This window comes from Brachyhypopomus gauderio, chromosome 8 (genome assembly GCF_052324685.1).
Source record: "Brachyhypopomus gauderio isolate BG-103 chromosome 8, BGAUD_0.2, whole genome shotgun sequence".
Taxonomy (NCBI): domain Eukaryota; kingdom Metazoa; phylum Chordata; class Actinopteri; order Gymnotiformes; family Hypopomidae; genus Brachyhypopomus; species Brachyhypopomus gauderio.
This window is the reverse complement of record NC_135218.1, coordinates 22,250,567-22,271,571: the sequence shown is the minus strand read 5'-3', so window position 1 is coordinate 22,271,571 and position 21,005 is coordinate 22,250,567. Positions and strand designations below refer to the sequence as shown.

Here is a 21,005-nt window from a genome sequence, read left to right as displayed (position 1 = left end):
CAACTCCAGCTACATCTCTCACATGCACATGTCTCTTTTGATCTGATCTCTTTTGATGTTTGTCTGGGGAGATGAAACAAGAATGAGATGTATGAAGATATGATCCATTTTTAAATTCTGTTTGATAATTGTTATTATTTCTGTTCTTGTTTTTTTTGTTATGACTGTTGCTCTGTGTCGCTCCAGACCGATGAATGATGCGTAAGTGAGACGTTTGGTGCTGCTTCATCCATACACTAATGTAACTTTGAGGTGCCTGAATCCTTAAACAAAGTTCTCTTTAGTGCTGTGTGCTCCTTACGCACGTGATGATTGCTTGGAGACATGAATGGTGCTGGCAGTGTGGCTCCGGTCATCTGCAGAGATGACGGGTTCTCCACCAGGAGGAGAAACAGGAGAAGAGCCATGAAAGAGAGAGAGGGAGGGAGAGAGGCAGAGAGAGAGGGAGAGAGGCAGAGATAGAGAGAGGCAACCAGTAGAGATTATTGGATAAAGCATTTGCTTATTTGCTGATGCCAATATACTACTGAACTGTGCAGTACTGGGCCTCTCTGAGACTCCAGAACCAAGACTGGGCATTAATAGTGGTGACCAGAGAGACCTCCATCAACCATAGAGCTGGAAGTGATTTAAATAGAGGATCATTGCATATGAGATACAGTCAGAGAAGGAGATGAAGTAATAGAGGTAGTGAAAGAGAATTCAGCTAGAGGAAACGAGAGGAGACAGCAGTTTGCTTTGATCTGTAACCCCCCACCCCACCCCCCGCATGAGCGTACGTACACACACACACACACACTCTCTCTCTCTTTTTCTCTCTCTTCCTTTCCTGCTCCCTGTCTGCTCATCAAAGAGTCTATCTCCACGTTAGATACACACAGTGGAAACACAGCCTGTGACTACACCGGTTTCCGGGGCGGTCCCGGTTTTGGGCCCTGTGATCTTGGATCCTTTCAGAACCATGAGCAGTGGTGCAGTCCCATAGGGCCATGGGGGGAGGGGCATGTCTCACCTTTATCCTATCACGTTTATTCAAAAGATTACAGCTTTCCCTCGTTAGCGCTCTCACCCTCTCTTTCTCTCTTTCGCCTTGTTTATTCTCACTCTCCATTCCTCCCTCTTCCCTCTCCTCCTCACGCCCTTTTATCCTCCTCTAACCTGCCTCCCTCACATTCCGTTTGAGCTTCTGTTAACACCTTGCGAAGTTTCCTCCGTCTTATTTCGCCTTTTATGAAGGAAAAAGACAAACGTGGCAGCTGTGAAAAGACTAATAAAAGACAGAAATACAGAGACAGATTGCGAGGGACTTTAAATGGCTCTTTATTGTCACCTTCGCGCTAACTGGAATTCGTCCCCAAAACACGCTGTTCTCACAAGAATAAATAATTCACAGCGCGCGGCAGTCGCACATTCGTCTTCCTGCTTTGTTTTTAACGTGCTCCACGTGCTGCCGCTCCCGAGATCGCACGCTGTAGCTCGGCGAGAGAGCTGGATGGAGTGATGAAGGGAGGGAGAGAGAGAGAGGGAGATGAGGAGGGGCCAGGCAACAAGAAGGAGGAGTCTGTGTAATTACACGCACGTCCTTGGCCACTCCTGTTGAAACGTGGGGGGAGTGGTTTCGGGGCATGTGTGGAGATATGGGGGTGTGTCATCGGGTGTTCAGGGCGGGGTCGTTAGAATATCTTTATTGAATTTCTTTATCAGTATACCTGCTATACCTGTATAGTCCTGCTGTGTGACCATTGAAATGGTCCATTTAACCATTTCATAGATGAGGCGAGTTTATTTCTACAATTATTTGGAATACTCTGGAACTTTCTTCTAGAATTTTCTTTGAACTTTTAGAATTCAACTATTGATTGAGAATGCCAAATGGCATTCATACACCATAAATAGAACCCTGGTCAGACCTGGAAAAAGTTGTGTTGTTGCCGTAAAGATGTGGATGTTGTAATCTGATTGTAAAGCAGTAAGGTGGTCAGCTTCCTCCCCAAGGTTTTCTGGGAAGACTGGTCTGAGATCAGCTCCAGGGGCTACAGGTCTCCTGGGTAGGGATCCATCTCTTCTTTCCTGACAGAGAGCCTAGGACAGACTGCAGTCTGGAGCTGGAGGCTGTCTGTGCTCTCATAAATAATCCATGATACACATCCATAGTTGGGCATGTGTGTGCAGGTGTGTTAGAGATTAAATTCTATTGTAGACTACTCCAAAATTATAGCTCTGCCTTTGCAATCAGATTGAGGACTTGTGAATATTGAGAGTAGAAAGAGTAGAAATCCAGCGTCAAATTTGGGACTGAAAAAAACATGTGTGTTCAGCACTACTCTTTATTTATCAAAACACACACACACACACACACCGAAAGCAGTAGCGAGTGCCAGAGGCTACAAGAACAGCTACTGTGTGGATGTACACAGTCCCTCAGCCTCTCTCCGAGTTCCTCTGAAACAGCGTGGAGCCCAGAGAGATGGTGAGGATTACAGGTCCAGACCTTTGATCCCAGAGAGACTCCAGATTCTCCTCTGCTGCCCATTTGGCAAGGGAAGCTCCTGTCTGTTCTTAGCCTGTGGCTTCCAGACTTCACAAACTGTCTGCCTGTGGCAGGTGTCTTTGATACGGGGCTTTGTCCAGTCGATGTGCATAATCATCCTCCATGTTCTGACCCACCAAGGCAACGCTCCACACTGCAGCGAGGTTTCCTCGTTGCACCCCCATAAAGAGGAGATAATAATGGTTTTGCTGGGTTAATTGGTGTGATTTCCACCCTTCGGCCAGGGAAGGGAAACCCCTCCGAAACCACAGAACCAGGAGGGAATAGTGAGGAGCAGATCAAGGCTGCAGGGGGAAGCATACGATTTCTGTGCCTTTGATCCCAAGTTGTTTGATCTTAGGAGCATATCAGGGATCGCCTAGCCATGCCTGGTTTCTAACAGGCCCAGGGAAGTGGGGTTCAGGGCTTGAGTATTGGTATCGACCTGCACCAATTACAGTTTTCACAGCAAAGAGAAAGAGATTTTTTACTTATAACCACCCATTTCACACTGTTGGTTCAAAAGCAAACTATCGAAATTCTGATTTTTAGTCTTGACTGCAAAAAGATTAGCAATGAGTAAAACACCGTTTGTAATGATGCAAAAAGCCCTCTCTATACAGAAACACAAGCTCTCAAAGTGGCTCGGGTTCTGCATCGCTCTGTAAAACACGAAATCCACCATAATCCTGGCTTTCACCAAACCTTTGACATTTTTTCTCTTCCTAATAAAATAGATAGCTGTTTATGCCTTACCTAAAATACAGTTGATCAACAGGCATTTTTTATTGTTCTTTGGATAAAGATTCATTGCCAGGAACAAAAACCTTATAAAAGACAGCACAAAATGATCTCAGAACCAAAAAACCAACTTTGAGTCTGAACTGAAGTAAAACAATAGTTTCAAAAGTTTCCTTTGAAAACAAAAAGACTCTCACCACAGGAATAAAGTGGACACAAAAGCCTGTGAGATCTGCAGTGCAGAGCCCCTGCTGGCTCGGTCATTGATGTATTGCAGATCCTTTGCCAGTGAGTGACCAGAACGCTCACAGTTTGGTCAGCCACCGTAACACAACCCTTGAACCAACTATGTCCTGCGCATTAACACACTTCTTATGGACGCCTTTCAGGCCGCCAAGGGCCAGGAAGGCAAGAGACTAGGCCTGTCACGATAACAAAATTTTCAGAACGATATATTGTCCCAGAAATTATTGCGATAAATGATAATATTGTCATTTTAAAGTGCCATTATAGAATTTTTTCTTGCTTCTGGGCTCCCCAAATGAGCTTTAAGACAATGTGCCACAATAATAATATAGTAGCATAATACAATTACACCAGTTTGCAGTAATGTAATGTATTGTAAAGCTCATGTATGGGATCATATTTGAGCTTGACCACATATCTGTAGTGGCAGAGTAAAATGAGATGTCTTTAATCTCCTTCAGATCGCCATCTTTCACTTCATTATATAAGGTTGGAATGGCAGTTTGGGAGATATACGTTTTCTTTGGCAGTTCATACTGCTTGTCAAATCTTTGCAGCATGTTTATAAATGTTTTCTTTTCGACCTTATTTAACGGCAGCATCTCTGGCTATATAGTGAGTTAAGGCTGGTTTATACTTCATCCTTGGGTCCGCGTGGGGAAAATGACGTAGTGGCTCCGCCCATGCGAATTTTGTAACCTCGCGCGCGCCGCGACTGAGGGCAATGAACAAAGTTATGTTTGCAGGGTTTATACATCTTTACAAGGTGGAATTAAAACACTTCAGTATTTCCCAGCACGTTAAACTCAATTAAGTTAAATATTTATACATATACTGAAAATTATTCGCTTTTAATCACGTTATTTAATGGTTGTTTATTTTCAAAACGCCCAATCTTAACGTCTTCACGTTCTCTCATGTTTCGTCCTGGAATTAAAAGAGGCTCGTATTTGTTAACGTAATACAAGTGAACTGTTCAGTCAGACAGATTTGTTGTGAAACGAACAAATTCCACCACAAATTCCAGCACTTTTCAAACCTGAAACACAAAGCAACATTAAACTTCGTCAGGTAAATGTTCCTTCCCCTGTTTTTGAGGGGTGTTTCTTTATACTACCACATATCGTTTCGGACAACACCGCAAAGAATGTGACGCGGCAAGTATGAACGCTTCCGCCGTTCGCGGAGGTTCGCACGAGGTGGGAGGAGTCGCGCTACGGTGACTATAATAAACAACCATTAAATAATGTGATAAAAGCGAATTATTTCGAATCATTTTGAGTCCTATTAGCCTCGAATACATTCGCGAGCGAACACATGTGGAGGCACTGTTATTGACGCATACGCTCCGTGTACTGCACTGATTTCCTAACCAGTAAATGTCGCTCTCTGATCACAGATTCGTCTTCCCTTAAGGGGGGAGGGGGTGCGAAAGAGTAGCACTGCGTGCCTTTCTGAAATCTAACGTAGTCGCGGTTTATTCTCATGTAAACAAATTTGCGCGGAAACCCAATAGCCAATTATCGACATCAGCAAAAATTATCGCGCTTTAAAAAATTATCGTACGATAAGTCGATAATGTAATTATCGCGACAGGCCTACAAGAGACTGAATAAACAAGGGAACCTAATGTCTCCAACCCAGGCTGGTCACACGTCCAGCCCCCATCCCGCACGTCCATCCCCCATCCCGCACGTCCATCCCTGGCCACACGTCCATCCCCCATCTCGCACGTCCATCCCTGGTCACATGTCCATCCCAAAAGTCTCTTGGCCTCAGCGGTCATTGCCTGCTTCAACCCCTGGGCGTCCAGGCAGGACCTCATACTGCACCTGATGTCCAGGCAGGACCTCATACTGCACCTCTGTGCCAAAGCCTCAGAAGTCAGTAAAGCGAACCGACGGTACGATTGCTTTTCCCCAACGTGAAACTGTCAGGCCTTAAAAACACTTGCATAAAAGGAAGGAAGTCCAGCAAAAACAGCCCATCAGTCTGCATAAAAAGAGCTCCCCTCGAGCCCAAAATGAAAGCCGCCATATATCTCCCCCGAGAATTTACAGAGTCGTGTAAAAGCTTTTGTAAAATCCGCAGCCTAAAAGTTGCCGTCTAGATGTACGAGACCCCTTTACCCACCCTCCCTCGTAAAATACAGGCCACTCTGCTGAACACCATGACGTTGATTTACCTGTGCGACATGGTGAGAGAGAGAGAAAGAGAGAGAGAGAGAGAGAGAGATGAACAGAATGTCAGATAGAACTGTACACCTCAGGTACTGAAAGGCTGGAAGTTATTTTTAGTTAGTCAATTAGTGTAATCACTTTGTGACATTCTCTGTAGAGAGGGCCTTTACTAACACTAGGGCCAGTGCAGAGGCCCTTACGCACACTGGACATTTTTGGCGATCCTGCTTTATCCCAATAGGTCAGCGCCGAAGGCTTCCACCACTAACAATCACATGCCTCGGTCTCCAGTGCACTGATTGGTCAGTTTGGTTTCTTGTCTTCTTTGGCACCAGTTGCTAATTGAATCACCTCATATAGATTGCGTTCTGCCTTTGTTTGACAGATCCCTCAAACATGGATCCTTCTTCGTGTCCCATCGCTGCTCCAATGTCGGATGTGCCATGTCTTTGCCCACCCATGAACTCCACACAGGGATCTTGTCCATTCATCTGGGTTGTCAGAGCATCCTGCTATATTCTGTTACGCATGATCCACGCCAACCCAACTGTCTAAATGTTCAGAAGAACTGACAGGCTAACAGAACCAGGATGAATGGGGTCCTCAGCTGACAACACTAAGCACCACGTGGTTCACCTCCTATATTGTTTTTTACAGACATTCGTTTGATTTGGAAAATTGGGATCAGTCAATTTCTCCAAATATTAGTGGACCACTGGTTTTGGCTCTCTCCATCTCTCTCTCTCTCTCTCTCTCTCTCTCTCTCTCTCTCTCTCTCTCTCTCTCTCTCTCTCTCTCTCTCTCTCTCTCTCTCTCTCTCTCTGTATGTTCATCTGTTTCTCTCTTCTCTCTCTCTCTCTTACCATTCTTCTGCCTCTCCTTGTTTTCTCCATCTTCCCCTTCTCTCTCCTCTCCCTCTCTTCATCTGTGCTGTCTTTCTCTCTTCACTTTCATTGGCACCTTCTGTTCATCTGTTGCTCTCATCTCCCTCTGTCTCTCTTACCCCTTCTCTCCGTCTCTCCTCATTGTCTTCCTCCCTCTGTCTCTCTTACCCCTTCTCTCCGTCTCTCCTCATTGTCTTCCTCCCTCTGTCTCTGCTCTTGCGCTCTCTCCCTCTCTCTCCCTCTTTCTTTCTCTCTCTCCACCCCATCTCCCTCCCTACCTCTCTCTCTCCCTTCCTCTCTCTTTCTCCTGCTCTTTCTCTCCCTCCCTCTCCCCGCCTCTCTCTCTTGATCTCTCTCCCTCTCCCTCTTTCGCTTGCTCTCCCTCCCTCCCTCTCTCTCTCCCTCCGTCTCCCTCTCTCTCTCCCTCCCTCCCTCTCTCTCTCCCTCCGTCTCCCTCTCTCGCTCCCTCTCTCCTATGCCCTCCTGCCTTCCACAGAATCAGTTTGTGTATGAATGTAATGAATGAGCTTCCTCCTCATCATCAATATTGAAGTGCCTTTGAGCCGCAGCCAAAACACCCAGACAGCAGCAGTACTGATGACAACACCCAGCAAACACACCACGTCTGCTAATGTGGTCTGAGACTCCCTGGACTAGGAGAGCCCTTCTGCACGTCCTTGTTTGGAGTTTTGGCTTTGATGTGTGTTCCTCCTTTTTTGTGAACTCCTCCTTTTTACAGAGTCGGGCTAAATCTTCAGTTAATTAGATATTTCTTCGAATTAAGGCCGATTGCTTTGATGTTTTGCGACAGTTGGTGAGGGTGGAGCAGGCCGGCGCTCTGGAGGTGTGCGGAGTTTCCCGGGGATGATGGAGCGGGTGGAGGAGCCAGGAAAGGCCGTGGTGATGAAAGTGCTCTGAAGCCACGCCAGGGCCAGGGGGAGGAACCACTGTCTCCCGCCTTCTGCCAAACTGCCTGCTGAATATACGCTCACTGGAGAGGAACGGAATAGAACGGTGCAGCGGAGGAGGGGGGGTGGAGTAGACGGAGGGATAGATGGAGAAAAAAGTGAAAGCGTAGGAGACTGAGAAAGAGAGAGCTTTGGAGATAAAGGAGGAGGAGAGAAATAAGATGTGTGGTGTATTGGGTGGGGGCAGGGTGTTGGGGTCTGCCAGGTCTTGTTTCTTCCCTCCCTAATATGGATAAATATTAATATGGCAACAGCTGCTATTTGATCATCACCTGCTTCAGACCACTGAGCTGTGCGCTGTCACAATCTGGCAACCGGGGCATCACTTACACCACCAATGATCTTGTATAGGCTTTTACTCACACGTGTTAGTGTGCGCACACACAGACACCTACACATTCGCATACAAAGACAATGATTAAAAACGGCACAATCGTACCAGGGACGTACACGACACGTACGTAAAACGCTGCATTAGGATGACACAAACCAAATGGGTACAGTGAATCAGACAGACAGTATCATGCAATATTGTGAAATGCAAAACGCGCACGCACACACACACACGCGCGCACACACACGCGCACACACACACGCACACACACACACATGGCACTGACCTATTTGTCATTCCACTCGCATCCACCGTTAAGTCCCAGTGACAACAGTAAAACATTGTGAAAGATCTAATCTCAGGAGAACTGCCGTTTTCCTGTTAGGTGTGTGTGTTCTGTGTGTAAGGACCATGCCCATACACACCATGCACACACACACATTTGATGTACACATGCAGTTTGTGCACAGGGTTGTGTTTTGTGTGTCTCTCTCTAAGCCATGGTCACATAACCTGGTGCCACATGTGTTGTGTGTATGTGTTCTCAGAGTGCATTAAACATAATTCATAGTTAGACCAGTGCAGTACACACACCCCTTTAGTCTATCACACTCTGAGGACATATGTAACTGAGGACAAGCCTTATCTCTCTGGGGATTAGTAGAGCACACCTGTTAGCAGGGGATTAGTATAGTTCTCTGTCAAAGGCAGAATTAGTGCTGTTCCTTAACAGGAGCATGAGTGGGTGGAGGAATCGGTATAGTGTTTGCTAGCAGCTGAACTCGTGTAGTCCCTATTTTAGCAGGCATAATATTGCCTGTTTGTTGGGGGTTAGTACTTCCACACTATTCTGGGGGTGTGAGGGTGGTGGTATTCTTTCAGGTCCATCCTTCATTCGAGAGTGTGAATCCTTTGACAAGAAAAACACAACCTCCTTCAGTCGTGGATATTACCCTAAGACCACTGGTCAGAAGACCAGAGAGTTTCTAACTCGAATCGTTTTTTATCTGAAAGTTCTAGACAGTGGGAAACAGGAGGACAAGACTGCTAAGTTATATTGAAGTGTTTGGACAGCTTGGTGAGCACAGGTGGATCGGTCGTGAGGAAACGGAAGCCGGATCGCGTCAGCCAGGCACCGTCTAGACGAGGCTGTCCCTCAAAACTCTGCGTCAGAGCAAGACAGGGGCTTGTGAAGCGATAGAGAGGCCAATGATGACTTGGGAGGAGCTGCAGGCTTTGAGTAGCTGAGACTACAGTGAAGGTGCAGCCAGTTAACAATACCGGCAGCTCCGCACACGGCCTGCACGCGTCTGGAGGTGGCTGGGATGAAGCCATCACTGACAAAAAACAACATCAGAAAAACGTGGAGTTTACAGGAAGCCATCAGAAGAATACAGAAGTATGTGGGTGGCGGTGTGGCACTGTGGGGACGATTTCCTCGTCGCCTTCTTAAGACGGGAGGACAGATGGATGGCGCAGATGCAGGGAGACGCTTCATGACAACCTGGTTCGGTCTGCTAAAAATAAAAACTCGGCCTTGGGAGAAGTGGCTTTCAGCAGGACAGTGACCCCAAAGGCAACACAGGAGTGGTTGGTCAAGTCAGAACCCAGAACTAAGTCAAATGGAGAATCCACGACCCTGTTTGGAAAATTCAACCAACCTGAGCGACCTAAAGTAAATCCACTGGGATTATGGGTTAAAAACACTCCCAAACAGCGCGCAAAGCTGGTTTAATTTAATTCCAACACACTTAAAGCTGTTGGTGCAGCAAAAGGTGGTTCTACCAAGTACTAGTCTGAAAGTACTAGTACTTGTGCAATACTTATTAAATACTTATGCAAGCTGCACGCTTCTATTTAAAATAATAATCAAATGGATTTTGCAAAAATTGCTTTGTGTAGGCTGTTCCAGTATTTGTTTATTGCAATACAATATTTGTAAGCTTTCTTTGTTGTCCAGACCAACCTGATGACTTTTAAAAAAGCTCTGAATAGTTTTGCAAGGCACGTGTGTATGGACGCACATGCCTGTGTGTAAGTGTGTGTGTGTGTTGGTGGTGCATGTACGCACACGTGCTTTTGCATTCTTTCGGTGTTGTCTTTTCCCTCCCCAGTCCCATGACACGTTCACACACCCACACGCTGGCTTCTTTTGGTGGGCGAGCTTGGAGCTGTCTGCTGTCCTCTTCTCTTCTAGCTGTCTTCTTTAGCCAACGCAGGAATGCTGCAACACCTCTTCCAAGTGCCACAAGCCTGTCCCAACCGCCCGAGTGTCTATGAGGGTCTAACCCTCCGCGTCAAACTCGGCACGAGCTGCCGAAACGCTTTGCGGGTCTCGCCAAGCTAAAGACTTCTTGCGTATCTCTAGTCGAAGAGGTGCATGATGGTGCAAAAATATAACGCTTACATAATCCTCTTCCTGGAGGCTCCTTCAGCAAACAGCCGCTCAAACACTGGGAGTTCAGCAGAGAAGTGGAGATGAATAATATGTAGCATTGAGTTGCTTTTCAAGTCGTAGATAGCTTCTGTGCAATCTCTCGATTTGTAGCGCTACTGCGCACAAAGACGGCTCACGCAGCGTAAGACAGAATAAGACTCGTGCTCGCGATGCTTGTAGCAAGGGAATGCCTTTCTGGTTTTGTGTTGATCAGATGATATTAAATGGAGTCGTGTGATAACTGATGTTTGAGAGAACGTCAGCTGAGGTCATGTCTCGACCTCCATCATGCTCGCTAGCTCCCAATATCACCACCTGGCAACAAACTGTTAACTTTGTTTTTTGTTTGTTGGACTTGATGGTATTTTTTTTTGGGTTTCCACATAAGGGTTTGAAGTTGCACTTAAGATGTGTACAAACATACATTTTCAAGTGCGTATCCTGGGCCGTGCATGCTCCCGGTTTGCCTTCAGAGCTCTAGGACACTTGATGGTTTCTGCAGCTCTGCATTCGCTCTCACTGCATTAAAGGAAGGTTCCATCTGCACCTGCAGAGGGGTGTTTGGAGGGGACTGATATCAGGTCATGGGGGGAATGAATGTTCGATTTATACAGCACCTTTCAAGATACCCAAGGTCGCTTTACAATTTAAACACAGGAACAAGTCTTACACAACCAATCACACACCGGCGAGAAGCAGCAGCTAGTTGCACACAGCGTACTCTCTACTGGGATCTACAGCCCCCTGGGGGAGTGAATCAGGTGCAGGAAGGGGAGAGAGGACAGACTCTAGTGACAGAGCACCATCCACCACTGGGCATACAAGCAAACACACAGACAACTGTTTTTATTGGATATGAAGAGACACACAGACACACTCGGGGAGAATTTGTCAGGGACTGACAATTGATCTAGCCTCCATGTTTTTGGACTTTGGGAGGAAACCAGAGACCCCGGAGGAAACCCACACAGACACGGGGAGAACATGGAAGCTCCAGTCAGATAAAGACTTGAACCCAAGACCCCAGGTGCTGAAAGGCAAATGTACTAACCACCAAGCCACCATGTTGCCCATCTATCCTGTGGATACTCTGGGTTTACCAACAGGGATGATGTGGTCTTTACGCTGTAGCCTGTGGTTCAGTGGGTGTGCTGCTCTTGCAGCTTGAAAACCTTTTTCTTTTTTTATGTGTATATGTGGTTGTGGAAAAGCTGGGGGTGTATGTTGCCTGCAATAAAGCTGTTCATCTCAATAAAGTGGAGAACATGCCATGTAAATGTTTCTACTGCAATCAGTTGAAATGTAAACATAGCTGTCAGTACCCAGCTGCTTCTTCTGGTTCTCACCTGTAACCTCTTTTTTCACATTCTCTCTGCCTGACACACACAAACACACACTGTCTTTCCATCTACCGCCCTCTCTCTGTCTGTCTCGCTCTCTCTGGTTTTCTGGTGTCCTTGAGAATCTGCATGTATTCATTAGGACTCAGTTAAAACGGCTCACACGGTGAAACAGCGCAGCATCAGTAAAATCTCGATCAACCTCTCCCCACACCACTCACACACACACACACACACACATCTCCTTCCCACCCATGCGGGGCCGCACGGCTGAGCTCCACGTCGCCGCTGAGCTAATGAAGCATAATTAGCGCTGGCTATGGCAGTGAGCACAGAGGGAAGCCACAGCGCCCTGATTGCCCTCAGGGTGGAGGGAGTACAGAGACTGAGCTCTTATTAAGATCTCTGGCTCTTCAAGCGTCTGGGCGGGGGAGTTGACTCGCTCTGTGTGTGTGTGTGTGTGTGTGTGTGTGTGTGTGCGTGTGTGTGTGTAGTGGGATTTTGTTTTGCGTTGTGTTTCAGCGTGGCCACTGGCTCCTGCACCAGCCGTTCCTACATGGAGTCGGTCATGACTGGCCCTGTGCTCTTCTGACACGCCACTGGTCTTCATGATGGTGTGTGAGCTGCTGCAAGGGAGGCAGGAGGGTGAAGGATTGAATTAAAAACGTACAGACTTGCACCTGTTGCTGTGTTCGCTGGAATCATACACACTACATGCCTATTTACACTATGAAGCGTGATGTTTTTTTCCTACGGGCTTCCTGCTCTCCTGCAGTGATGTTTAGCCAGCGCTGCTCGCAGTGCTTCAGCAGATCACGTTGAGGGTTGTAAACGACAGTCGTGTCCTCCGCCGCTCCTCGTGGTTCTTGGTTGTGCGGCGACACCATATTCCATGACATCGACCTGTTCGTCGACCACAACGGGAGGGCCGTGCCCCCTGCTCCCCCTGGCCAGCGACGAGAGCCGGAGGTTCGGGGTAGGAGCGAGCGTTCCTCGGGAGGGCCCTGACCCTGGACACCTGCAGCTCAGTGTTACTGTGCTTTAGCTCTCTCTGTCTCTCTGTCTGGCTTCCCAGATATAGTCTGTGAAGAAATAAGCAGCTTGGGAGTATGTTGAAAGTGGGCCCTCCTCATTGCGTCTGACTGCCAGGGAGATTCTGCCAGGGATATTCCCAGTAGAAGCAGAGAGGACTAGGGAGGAACTCCAAATGCCAGACTCCAATTTTCTGTCTTTTAGGGAAAAGCCTTCATCATCATCATCTCAGTTGTTAGCGTTCGTGCCAGGCCTGTGTGGCTGCGATTGGTTCTTTTTGTCCGCGTGAGCTATGCTCATGTCAGGGTTCGTATATCTTTGTGTGTGTCTAAGTGCGTGTGTGTGTGTGTTTTAGTTAATAATACTGTAGCAGTGATTCGTGCCTGCAGTGAAAATGAGAAAATATTGTGAATGTTTATGAGGGTGTTTCCAGCGGCATCCAACACGGCCGTGATGAAGCACCCTAGAGGGGTGGGGGCGGTGTGGAGGAGGTGCGGGTGGGGGGAGTGGTGGCAGTAATAACCCCACCTGCATCTGTAAGTAGCTCCGAGCATGAAATTGCTGACTACAGCAGTGAACGCGTGTGTGTAAATGTGCAGGTGGATGCAAGCATATAGCCTTGATTTGTGCACGCCTGTGCCTGTGTGTGTCTGGCTGTCTGTGGGTGTTGTTTGTATGTGTGTGTGTGTGTGTGTGTGTGTGTGTTATGAATACAGTATGTCCTTTCTGTTTTATTTAAAGAAAAATAAATGAAGCAAGTATATGCATGGGGGGTGGAGGAGTTCTGGTGCAGGTCTGATTGGCTGTCCAGCAGGGCCTGAGTGGAGAGCTTACAGCACTGAAGTATTCTTACTTGCTTACGTGTTTGTGTCTTTGTCAAACCTTGGAGACCCAGAGTACGGCCCTGAAGCATAGCACGTCCATAAATGGAGATCGTGCCTGTCACTTCACTGGCAGGATGCTGTCAGCGGTGTGGGAGGGTGCAGCGAGGATCCTGTCTGTGTTGCGGGAGGGTGGAGCCAGGGTACTGATGGGCGTGGCCTTGAGCCGGAGTCACTGGCCTGGGGGAGGGGCCAGTGAAAGTGCTGAAAGGAGCCATGAGTACAGGAACTGGGAGTACAAGCAACGAGGAAGAGAGGTGAGGAAAGAGGGGAGGGGAGGAGAAGAAAGCAGAGTGAGAGAAGTTCTAACGGAGCAGGAGTGCCAACGATTGGGGGAGTGTTAGATCACAGTTAAAACCTACTGGAGACACCAAGTGCAGAAACGGTCATAAACCGGCATCTGGGCGGATGAGCACGGTGCATTATGAATGACAGGGTCACACCGACGGAGAGAGACCCATTGGCCCGGGCAGGGAAAAAAACCTCCTCAGTGCAGGTCCGGTTTTAGGCTGAAGAACCACGGAGGGACCGGCATCTCGGGCTGGGCCGGCACTGCGGTTTAGAGACAGTGGCGTGCTCCGTGTGCGAAGCGTACCGCCACTCCCACGGATCTCAGGCGGCATGCCAGCCACAGGACGGTGTCCAATAACTGGGAGCAGATTCAAACACTTTAACGCCAGCCAAGGCAGTTTGGTTTATGGGCCGTGTGCAGCGTGCCATGTAGCTATTGATCCACCCGTTCAGCTTTCAGTCTAACTGAATACTGGTAGCAAACACAGCTGCTCTGTTTATTAGGACAGCCCTCTCTTACTTGGTCTCCCTCTCTCTCTCTCTCTCTCTCTCTCTCTCTCTCTCTCTCTCTCTCTCTCTCTCTCTCTCTCTCTCTCTCTCTGTCTCTCCCTCTCTCTCTCTGTCTCTCCCTCTCTCTCTGTCTCTCTCAGTATTCAAATAACTGCATCGCAAGTGAATAAATGTAGCAAAAATGAGTTGTGCTTATATTAGAGGTGCTGCTTGTCCAGGCAGCAGAGGTAGGTGAATATTTCAGATTGTTCTGTGATTTGTTGTCCTGTCTGGGTTATGGCGAGAAAGCACCACTACTAGATGTCAGGCTCCGCCCACCCAAGTCTCACGTTCCCCTCTGCAGTATCCTCTGCTGGGAACTGATCCCAGAACAGCCCTCAGTGATGTCGTGTGCACTCAGATCAGCACCTTATAGGTTTGCTGTCTGCTGCCACAGATGTCAGAATCGTCCTTGCGTACGCTACACATGCTGAGATTCTGCCCAGTGCGTCTGTCTCAGCTGGAAATTGTTCATGCTCCTTTATTTGCACTAATGTTTTCCAGTGGAATGATCTCATGTTTCAGAATCATACCTTCATCCGCTCTTGATTCTCCACATCTATTGCAATCGGTTCTTCCTATTGAAATTCATTCACAGTTGTAATTTGTTTACAATTGCAATTCAGTCAGAACTGCAAACCAGATCAGCCCCAGACCAGACCCAGATCAGCCTTGTAAACCTGCTTCAGCAAGCCCCGCCCCTCTGATCGCGATACCTGCGCATTCTCCTCCCTAACTGTACCCGCCCCTCTAATTAAGGCGGGGCCATCCAATTAGATGGACATTCTGAGCTTGGAAATGTGATCCATGCTGGAGCATCAGGCACTTGTGCACAGCCCCCGCACTAATGCACTAATGCACCCCTCCTCTCTCCTCACTCCCCTACATCTTGCCCTCTCTCTCTCACACGCATTACTGCACCATTAACCCGGGTCTTCCGTGTCTTCGCTCGGGCCGGGTCAGCACTCTGACCCGGCTCACTGTCTCAGCGTGATGAACCCTGTTGCCGTGATAAAGCCCCACCTGCGTAATGCTGGTGAAACGAGGCCGTCTCATCTCCGACTGCTCAGTTCACATCAGACCTCCAGCAAACGTGTGGGCGGGGCACAGTCAAGAACCAAATGTGTGGGCGGGGCACAGCCAAGAACCAAATGTGTGGGCGGGGCACAGCCAATAACCAAACATCTGGGCAGGGCTCAGCCAAGAACCAAATGTGTGAGCGGGGCACAGCCAATAACCAAATGTGTGGGTGGGGCACAGCCAAGAACCAAACGTGTGGGCAGGGCTCAGCCAAGAACCAAACGTGTGGGCGGGGCACAGCCAAGAACCAAACGTGTGGGCGGGGCACAGCCAAGAACCAAACGTGTGGGCGGGGCACACCCAAGAACCAAACGTGTGGGCGGGGCACACCCAAGAACCAAACATGTGGGCGGGGCACACCCAAGAACCAAACATGTGGGCGGGGCACACCCAAGAACCAAACATGTGGGCGGGGCACACCCAAGAACCAAACGTGTGGGCGGGGCACACCCAAGAACCAAACGTGTGGGCGGGGCACACCCAAGAACCAAATGTGTGGGAGGGGCATAGCCAAGAACCAAACCTGTGGGCGGGGGACAGCCGAGAACCAAACGTGTGGGCGGGGGACAGCCGAGAACCAAACGTGTGGGCGGGGCATAGCCAAGAACTAAACGTGTGGGTGGGGCACAGCCAAGAACTAAACGTGTGGGTGGGGCACAGCCAAGAACCAAATGTATGGGCGGGGCACAGCCAAGAACCAAACGTGTGGGCGGGGCACAGCCAATAACCAAACGTGTGAGCGGGGCACAGTCAATAACCAAACGTGTGGGTGGGGCACACCCAAGAACCAAACGTGTGGGCGGGGCACACCCAAGAACCAAACATGTGGGCGGGGCTAGTTTGGACTCCAGATTATTTTCCACAAGCTCCGGTGCTCAGAATGTACATCAGGGCTGCTGCGATTTGATTAATTGGTTGGTTGGTTGACTGATTGATTTGAATTAATTATGCAGGGAACCTGACCTGTAATAGCAATCTTCTTCACCACAGGGCTCTGTTTAATTTGCATATCAATAACATGTACACTGAGCTAAATCTCCGTATTCTCCTATTTAGATGCATGGAACTCGTATAGTGTTACTGGAACACTGGCTCTTCTACAGCCACTGTCTGTGTTTGTTTGTTTAGCCTTGATCACTGTGCTTGTGTGTGTGTGTATGCAGGTGAGGAATACCTCACTGAAGCTCACCGCAGCAGAAGAGAAGACATAAAAGACCTAGAAGACCTCTTACCAGTTTGGTGGTGGTGTGGGTGGTGGTGGTGGTTGGGGGGGTGCGGGCGGTTGAGAGCGAGTGTTCTTGTTATAACTCATGTATGTTTATAAAACAGAACTATTTTTACTATTGAACAACACAATTTTAATGGAAGTGTAATCTGAATGATTTACTGATCGATGAACTAGTTTAAATGTAAATGTTTAAGTGTAAGAGCACAGCAGGACAAATGGGCATTTTTGATCACTGTAAATGCTGAAAATGTAAATATAAATGTACACACACTTATGTTTGTGTATTATTGTGTGCTGGTGCATATGTTAATATGTGTGTGACAGAGAGAGAGAGAGTTCTTGTTTACATGCATGTGCATGTGTGTGCGTGCGAGGTGACGAAACAGACTTCAGTTCTCAGTATGCATGTTCTGCTTATAACCACTGTTACATAATCCTGGCACATATCCTCCTATCCCTTTCTCTTCCACTCTATCTCTTTTTCTCTCACTCCTCCTTTCCTCTCTCTCTGACACACACATACACCAGCTGCAGCCCTACCAGTGTCCTCCCCAGACTTCTACCAGTCCCCCAACATTCACACACACTCACCTATTCCTCTTTGTCACAGTGGACACTCACCCCTCACAGTGGACACTCACCCCTCACAGTGGACACTCACCCCTCACAGTGGACACTCACCCCTCACAGTGGACACTCACCCCTCTCAGTGGTCACTCACCCCTCTCAGTGGTCACTCACCCCTCACAGAGGAAACTCACCCCTCTCAGTGGTCACTCACCCCTCACAGTGGACACTCACCCCTCTCATTGGTCACTCACCCCTCTCATTGGTCACTCACCCCTCACAGAGGAAACTCACCCCTCACAGAGGAAACTCACCCCTCTCAGTGGTCACTCACCCCTCTCATTGGTCACTCACCCCTCACAGTGGTCACTCACCCCTCACAGAGGAAACTCACCCCTCACAGTGGACACTCACCCCTCACAGAGGACCCTCACCCCTCACAGAGGACCCTCACCCCTCACAGTGGACACTCACCCCTCACAGAGGACACTCACCCCTCACAGCTCTATTGTGAGGCTACAGCCTCACTGCACTCACACACTGGAGGGCTGCTGTCCATCCAACATGTTAGAGGCTGTTGAAGCCATTGAAGTCAGGAAAGGCTCTGACCCACTGATGCCCCAGAGGGGAGATTCTGATTAAGAGATGCTCATAACTGAAAGTGTAGTACCTCCCTCTTTCTCTCTCTCTTTATCTATATATCTATCACACGCCCTGTTGTTGGCCTCTGATGTAAACCATCAAAAATCCGTGATGAATTTTTTTTCAAGTTGTGGTGATTCATCCCCATGTGTGTGTGTATGCGTGTCAGTGTTTGTGTGTGCATGCGTGCGTGTGTCTTGTGTGTCTGCTGTGTGTCTGTATACTCTGGAGGTCTTATTCGGTCTGACTGATTATTTTTCTGCTCACATATCCACCACTTGCCACATCTGTTCTTTGTGTCCACTGAGGGAGAGAAAAGAAATCACATCTCAGATGATTCCATGATCTCTCCCATTTGACCACTCCTCCACCAGTCCCACTAGTTCAGTGTAGGTCCAACGCTGTAACATGTTGCATTCAGGATCATTTAAGAACAAGCAAATCGGATTTCAGGCTTTCTCTCCTCTAAGCCGCATCCCAGCAGGCTCCGCCCCCAGCCCAGACACACCTGGTGTCGGTGAGACTGCTTCAACCTGCCCACAGACCTTTTCACCCGTTTCTCGGTCTGCTGAAAGACAAGCCGGGTGCTGGCCTTGTCCCTGAGCCATGCCCTGTCCTCCATGCCAAGGACCGCCACTCCAACACATCCTCCCTTCTGGCTGCCCTCACTCGCTGCTCCACTCAGACTGACAGGGGAAATGAATCTGGATGTAACGTCTGGAGCGGTGAGATAACTCAGGTTTACGTGAATGGAACTGGTTTTATTGGGGCTAAGACCATAACAGTCATCGGTAGGCGAAATGGCGAAATAAAACCACAGTACATTACAGAAACAAAAGGTGAAACCTGGCATGTAGAACGAACCAATACGGATGAGCGATACGGAGAGAAAACCAAGCTGGACCCATTCAAGCAAGTCTAGCGACAGGAATGACAATGACACCAAATACAAAACCCCCAAGAGCCTGGAAACACAAACTCATTACATGGGGGATTCAAGGTAAAACACAAGGTAGGAAAAAGGAAAACATTTCACAGGACAACCACACAGTGAATTCGCATGTTGACCCATCAAAAAACCTGACGGTACCAACACAATGGGAACCGTGATAAACTCCGGGGCTCAGACACGAGAAAACAGGACACAGGACAGGAAAGGCAGGCAGTCATAGGGGCCAGGACAGAGGGCTCAGAGCAGGAGCTGGACTCGGGAAGGAAAATGGTGGACAAGACGACAGACGGGACAGAGGACAGGAGACGGGACACCAGGTGGAGGCAGTGCCCTCTATAGAGAGGGCGGTGGAGGCAGGGCGGTGGAGGCAGTGCCCTCTATAGAGAGGGCGGTGGAGGCAGGGCGGTGGAGGCAGTGCCCTCTATAGAGAGGGCGGTGGAGGCAGGGCGGTGGAGGCAGTGCCCTCATGGGCAAGGCAGAGACGATGTCATCAACGTTAGAGACGAGAGGCAGGGTAGCGTCTTCCACAGTGGAGCTGAAGGAGTCTTCCACTCCAGGGTCTGGAGACATTAATAGAGGGACAGGAATAGACACTGGCACTGCAGACAGCAGGACCAGTTTGGTTCTGGGCAAAGCTGTGGACAGTTTGTCAGTGCATCTGAAAGGAGGGATCCAGTTAAATGTGCAAAGTGCAACACACGTTGTCGAACAAACCTCCCACCTACCTCCCCACGGAGTTTTCCCCAGGATATTCACCCCCTGTGGCTAACGCTGAGCGCCCTCAACAAACGTCAACATGTGGTCGTTCGGTTCGCTGCATCATATGTGGCTGGTCTTTCTGTAGCATTTGGAGGAGGCATTTGTGGAAACATGCTAGTTACATTGGGGTTAATCCTTAACTAGTCATAACTAATAGATGAAATGGGGAAAATAGGAATAAAACAAGGATGCATTATGGAAGCAAAAGCCAAACCAGCGAAACATGAACCGTTAAAGAAAAGAACACGTGAGGGTAGGGTCAACAACCAAAACAAAATGGCCATGGGAATCACCACACCAGAGGGGTAAGCTTGACACTCAAAGGTTTATTGGAGGATTGGAGTTAACATTGGCTCTGTTCTAAATAGCCTGCTGCACACTACCTGTATACTGATTGGTCCCCAAATCATCTTACTACATGCAGTATGTGTCCAAAATATTTTCCAGTATGTGAAAATCATCAGTGCCTGGATGACATATTCCAGTACATGACCAGAAATATCTTTGCAATGTTTTGTATCCCATCATGCAATGGTTACGGACAACCTTTCACTAGTGGTCCTTCACGTGACCTTGTAGTATGGTTTACATTTGTTGCGTGTTGGATGCTATACTGGATACTATATTGCTTACTGTGGGGACCAGTATGTAACAGTATACTGTATGTGGTAGGCTATTTCAAACATAGCCATTGTTGAACTCCATTGACTGGATCTCTGCAGGCAGAAGAATCTTCCAGAAGCTTTCCGAAATAATTACTGTCACTGAAATCTCGAATGCACAGTAGTAAAAAATAATTTAGCTATCAATCAATTTAGCTAATCAACAAAAGAAGTATTATTAAAGAAGTATATGTAATATGATATATATATCTTTATGTATGTAAAGTGCATTTTTCCAGTTAAATTATTTAAACTATATCAAACCTCTATAGTATGTTTTTCTCCCTTTTTTACAGAATTCTCTATCACTTTCTTCCATCTAAAAAAACGTAAAAGGAAAGGAACTTAATAAAAAGACGAAAGGTATCGACTCAGCGTCTAGAGTATTTACAATAATGAGAAGCAGTTGCGAGTTCTCATTTTCACTGAGACGTCGAAGCCGTTCTACACCCATTTTACCCGCCTGTCACTCGCTAACTTCTTGCTTTTTGTTTTTGGACATTGTGTACTACTGAAACATATTTCTCTCTCTCTCTCTCTCTCAAAGTTCTCACAAGTTGTTGCTCCACATATTTTGTCCAATTTTTTTGTATTTGGTGTTGGACAGCTCGGTGTATCAAATCTGGAGACCGAGTGAGATTAATCCAAACCTAGCAAGTTTGGCCAAACTTTGACACACACCGGCAGCAGATTGTGTGTCTG

The 21,005-nt window shown here is 48.0% G+C and overlaps 1 protein-coding gene across 16 annotated transcripts in view; it reads left to right on the top strand.

The window, feature by feature from the left end:
• Positions 1-17,511, top strand: part of LOC143521955 (endonuclease V-like) — a 33,292-nt gene extending 15,781 nt beyond the window's left edge. For 2 of the 16 annotated variants that reach the window (XR_013132881.1, XM_077015507.1), the window contains exons 9-10: positions 187-201; positions 6,083-9,830. Coding sequence is in view for 2 of the 16 variants with exons in the window: in XM_077015504.1 (XP_076871619.1) it covers positions 12,155-12,232 (78 nt within the window). In the remaining 14 variants the exon portion in view is untranslated. Of the gene's footprint in view, positions 1-186; positions 202-6,082; positions 9,831-12,154 lie in introns of those variants that run through there. The other 14 variants (XM_077015504.1, XM_077015510.1, XM_077015514.1 and 11 more) reach the window with 11 other exon arrangements.
• Positions 17,512-21,005: the final 3,494 nt, after the last annotated feature.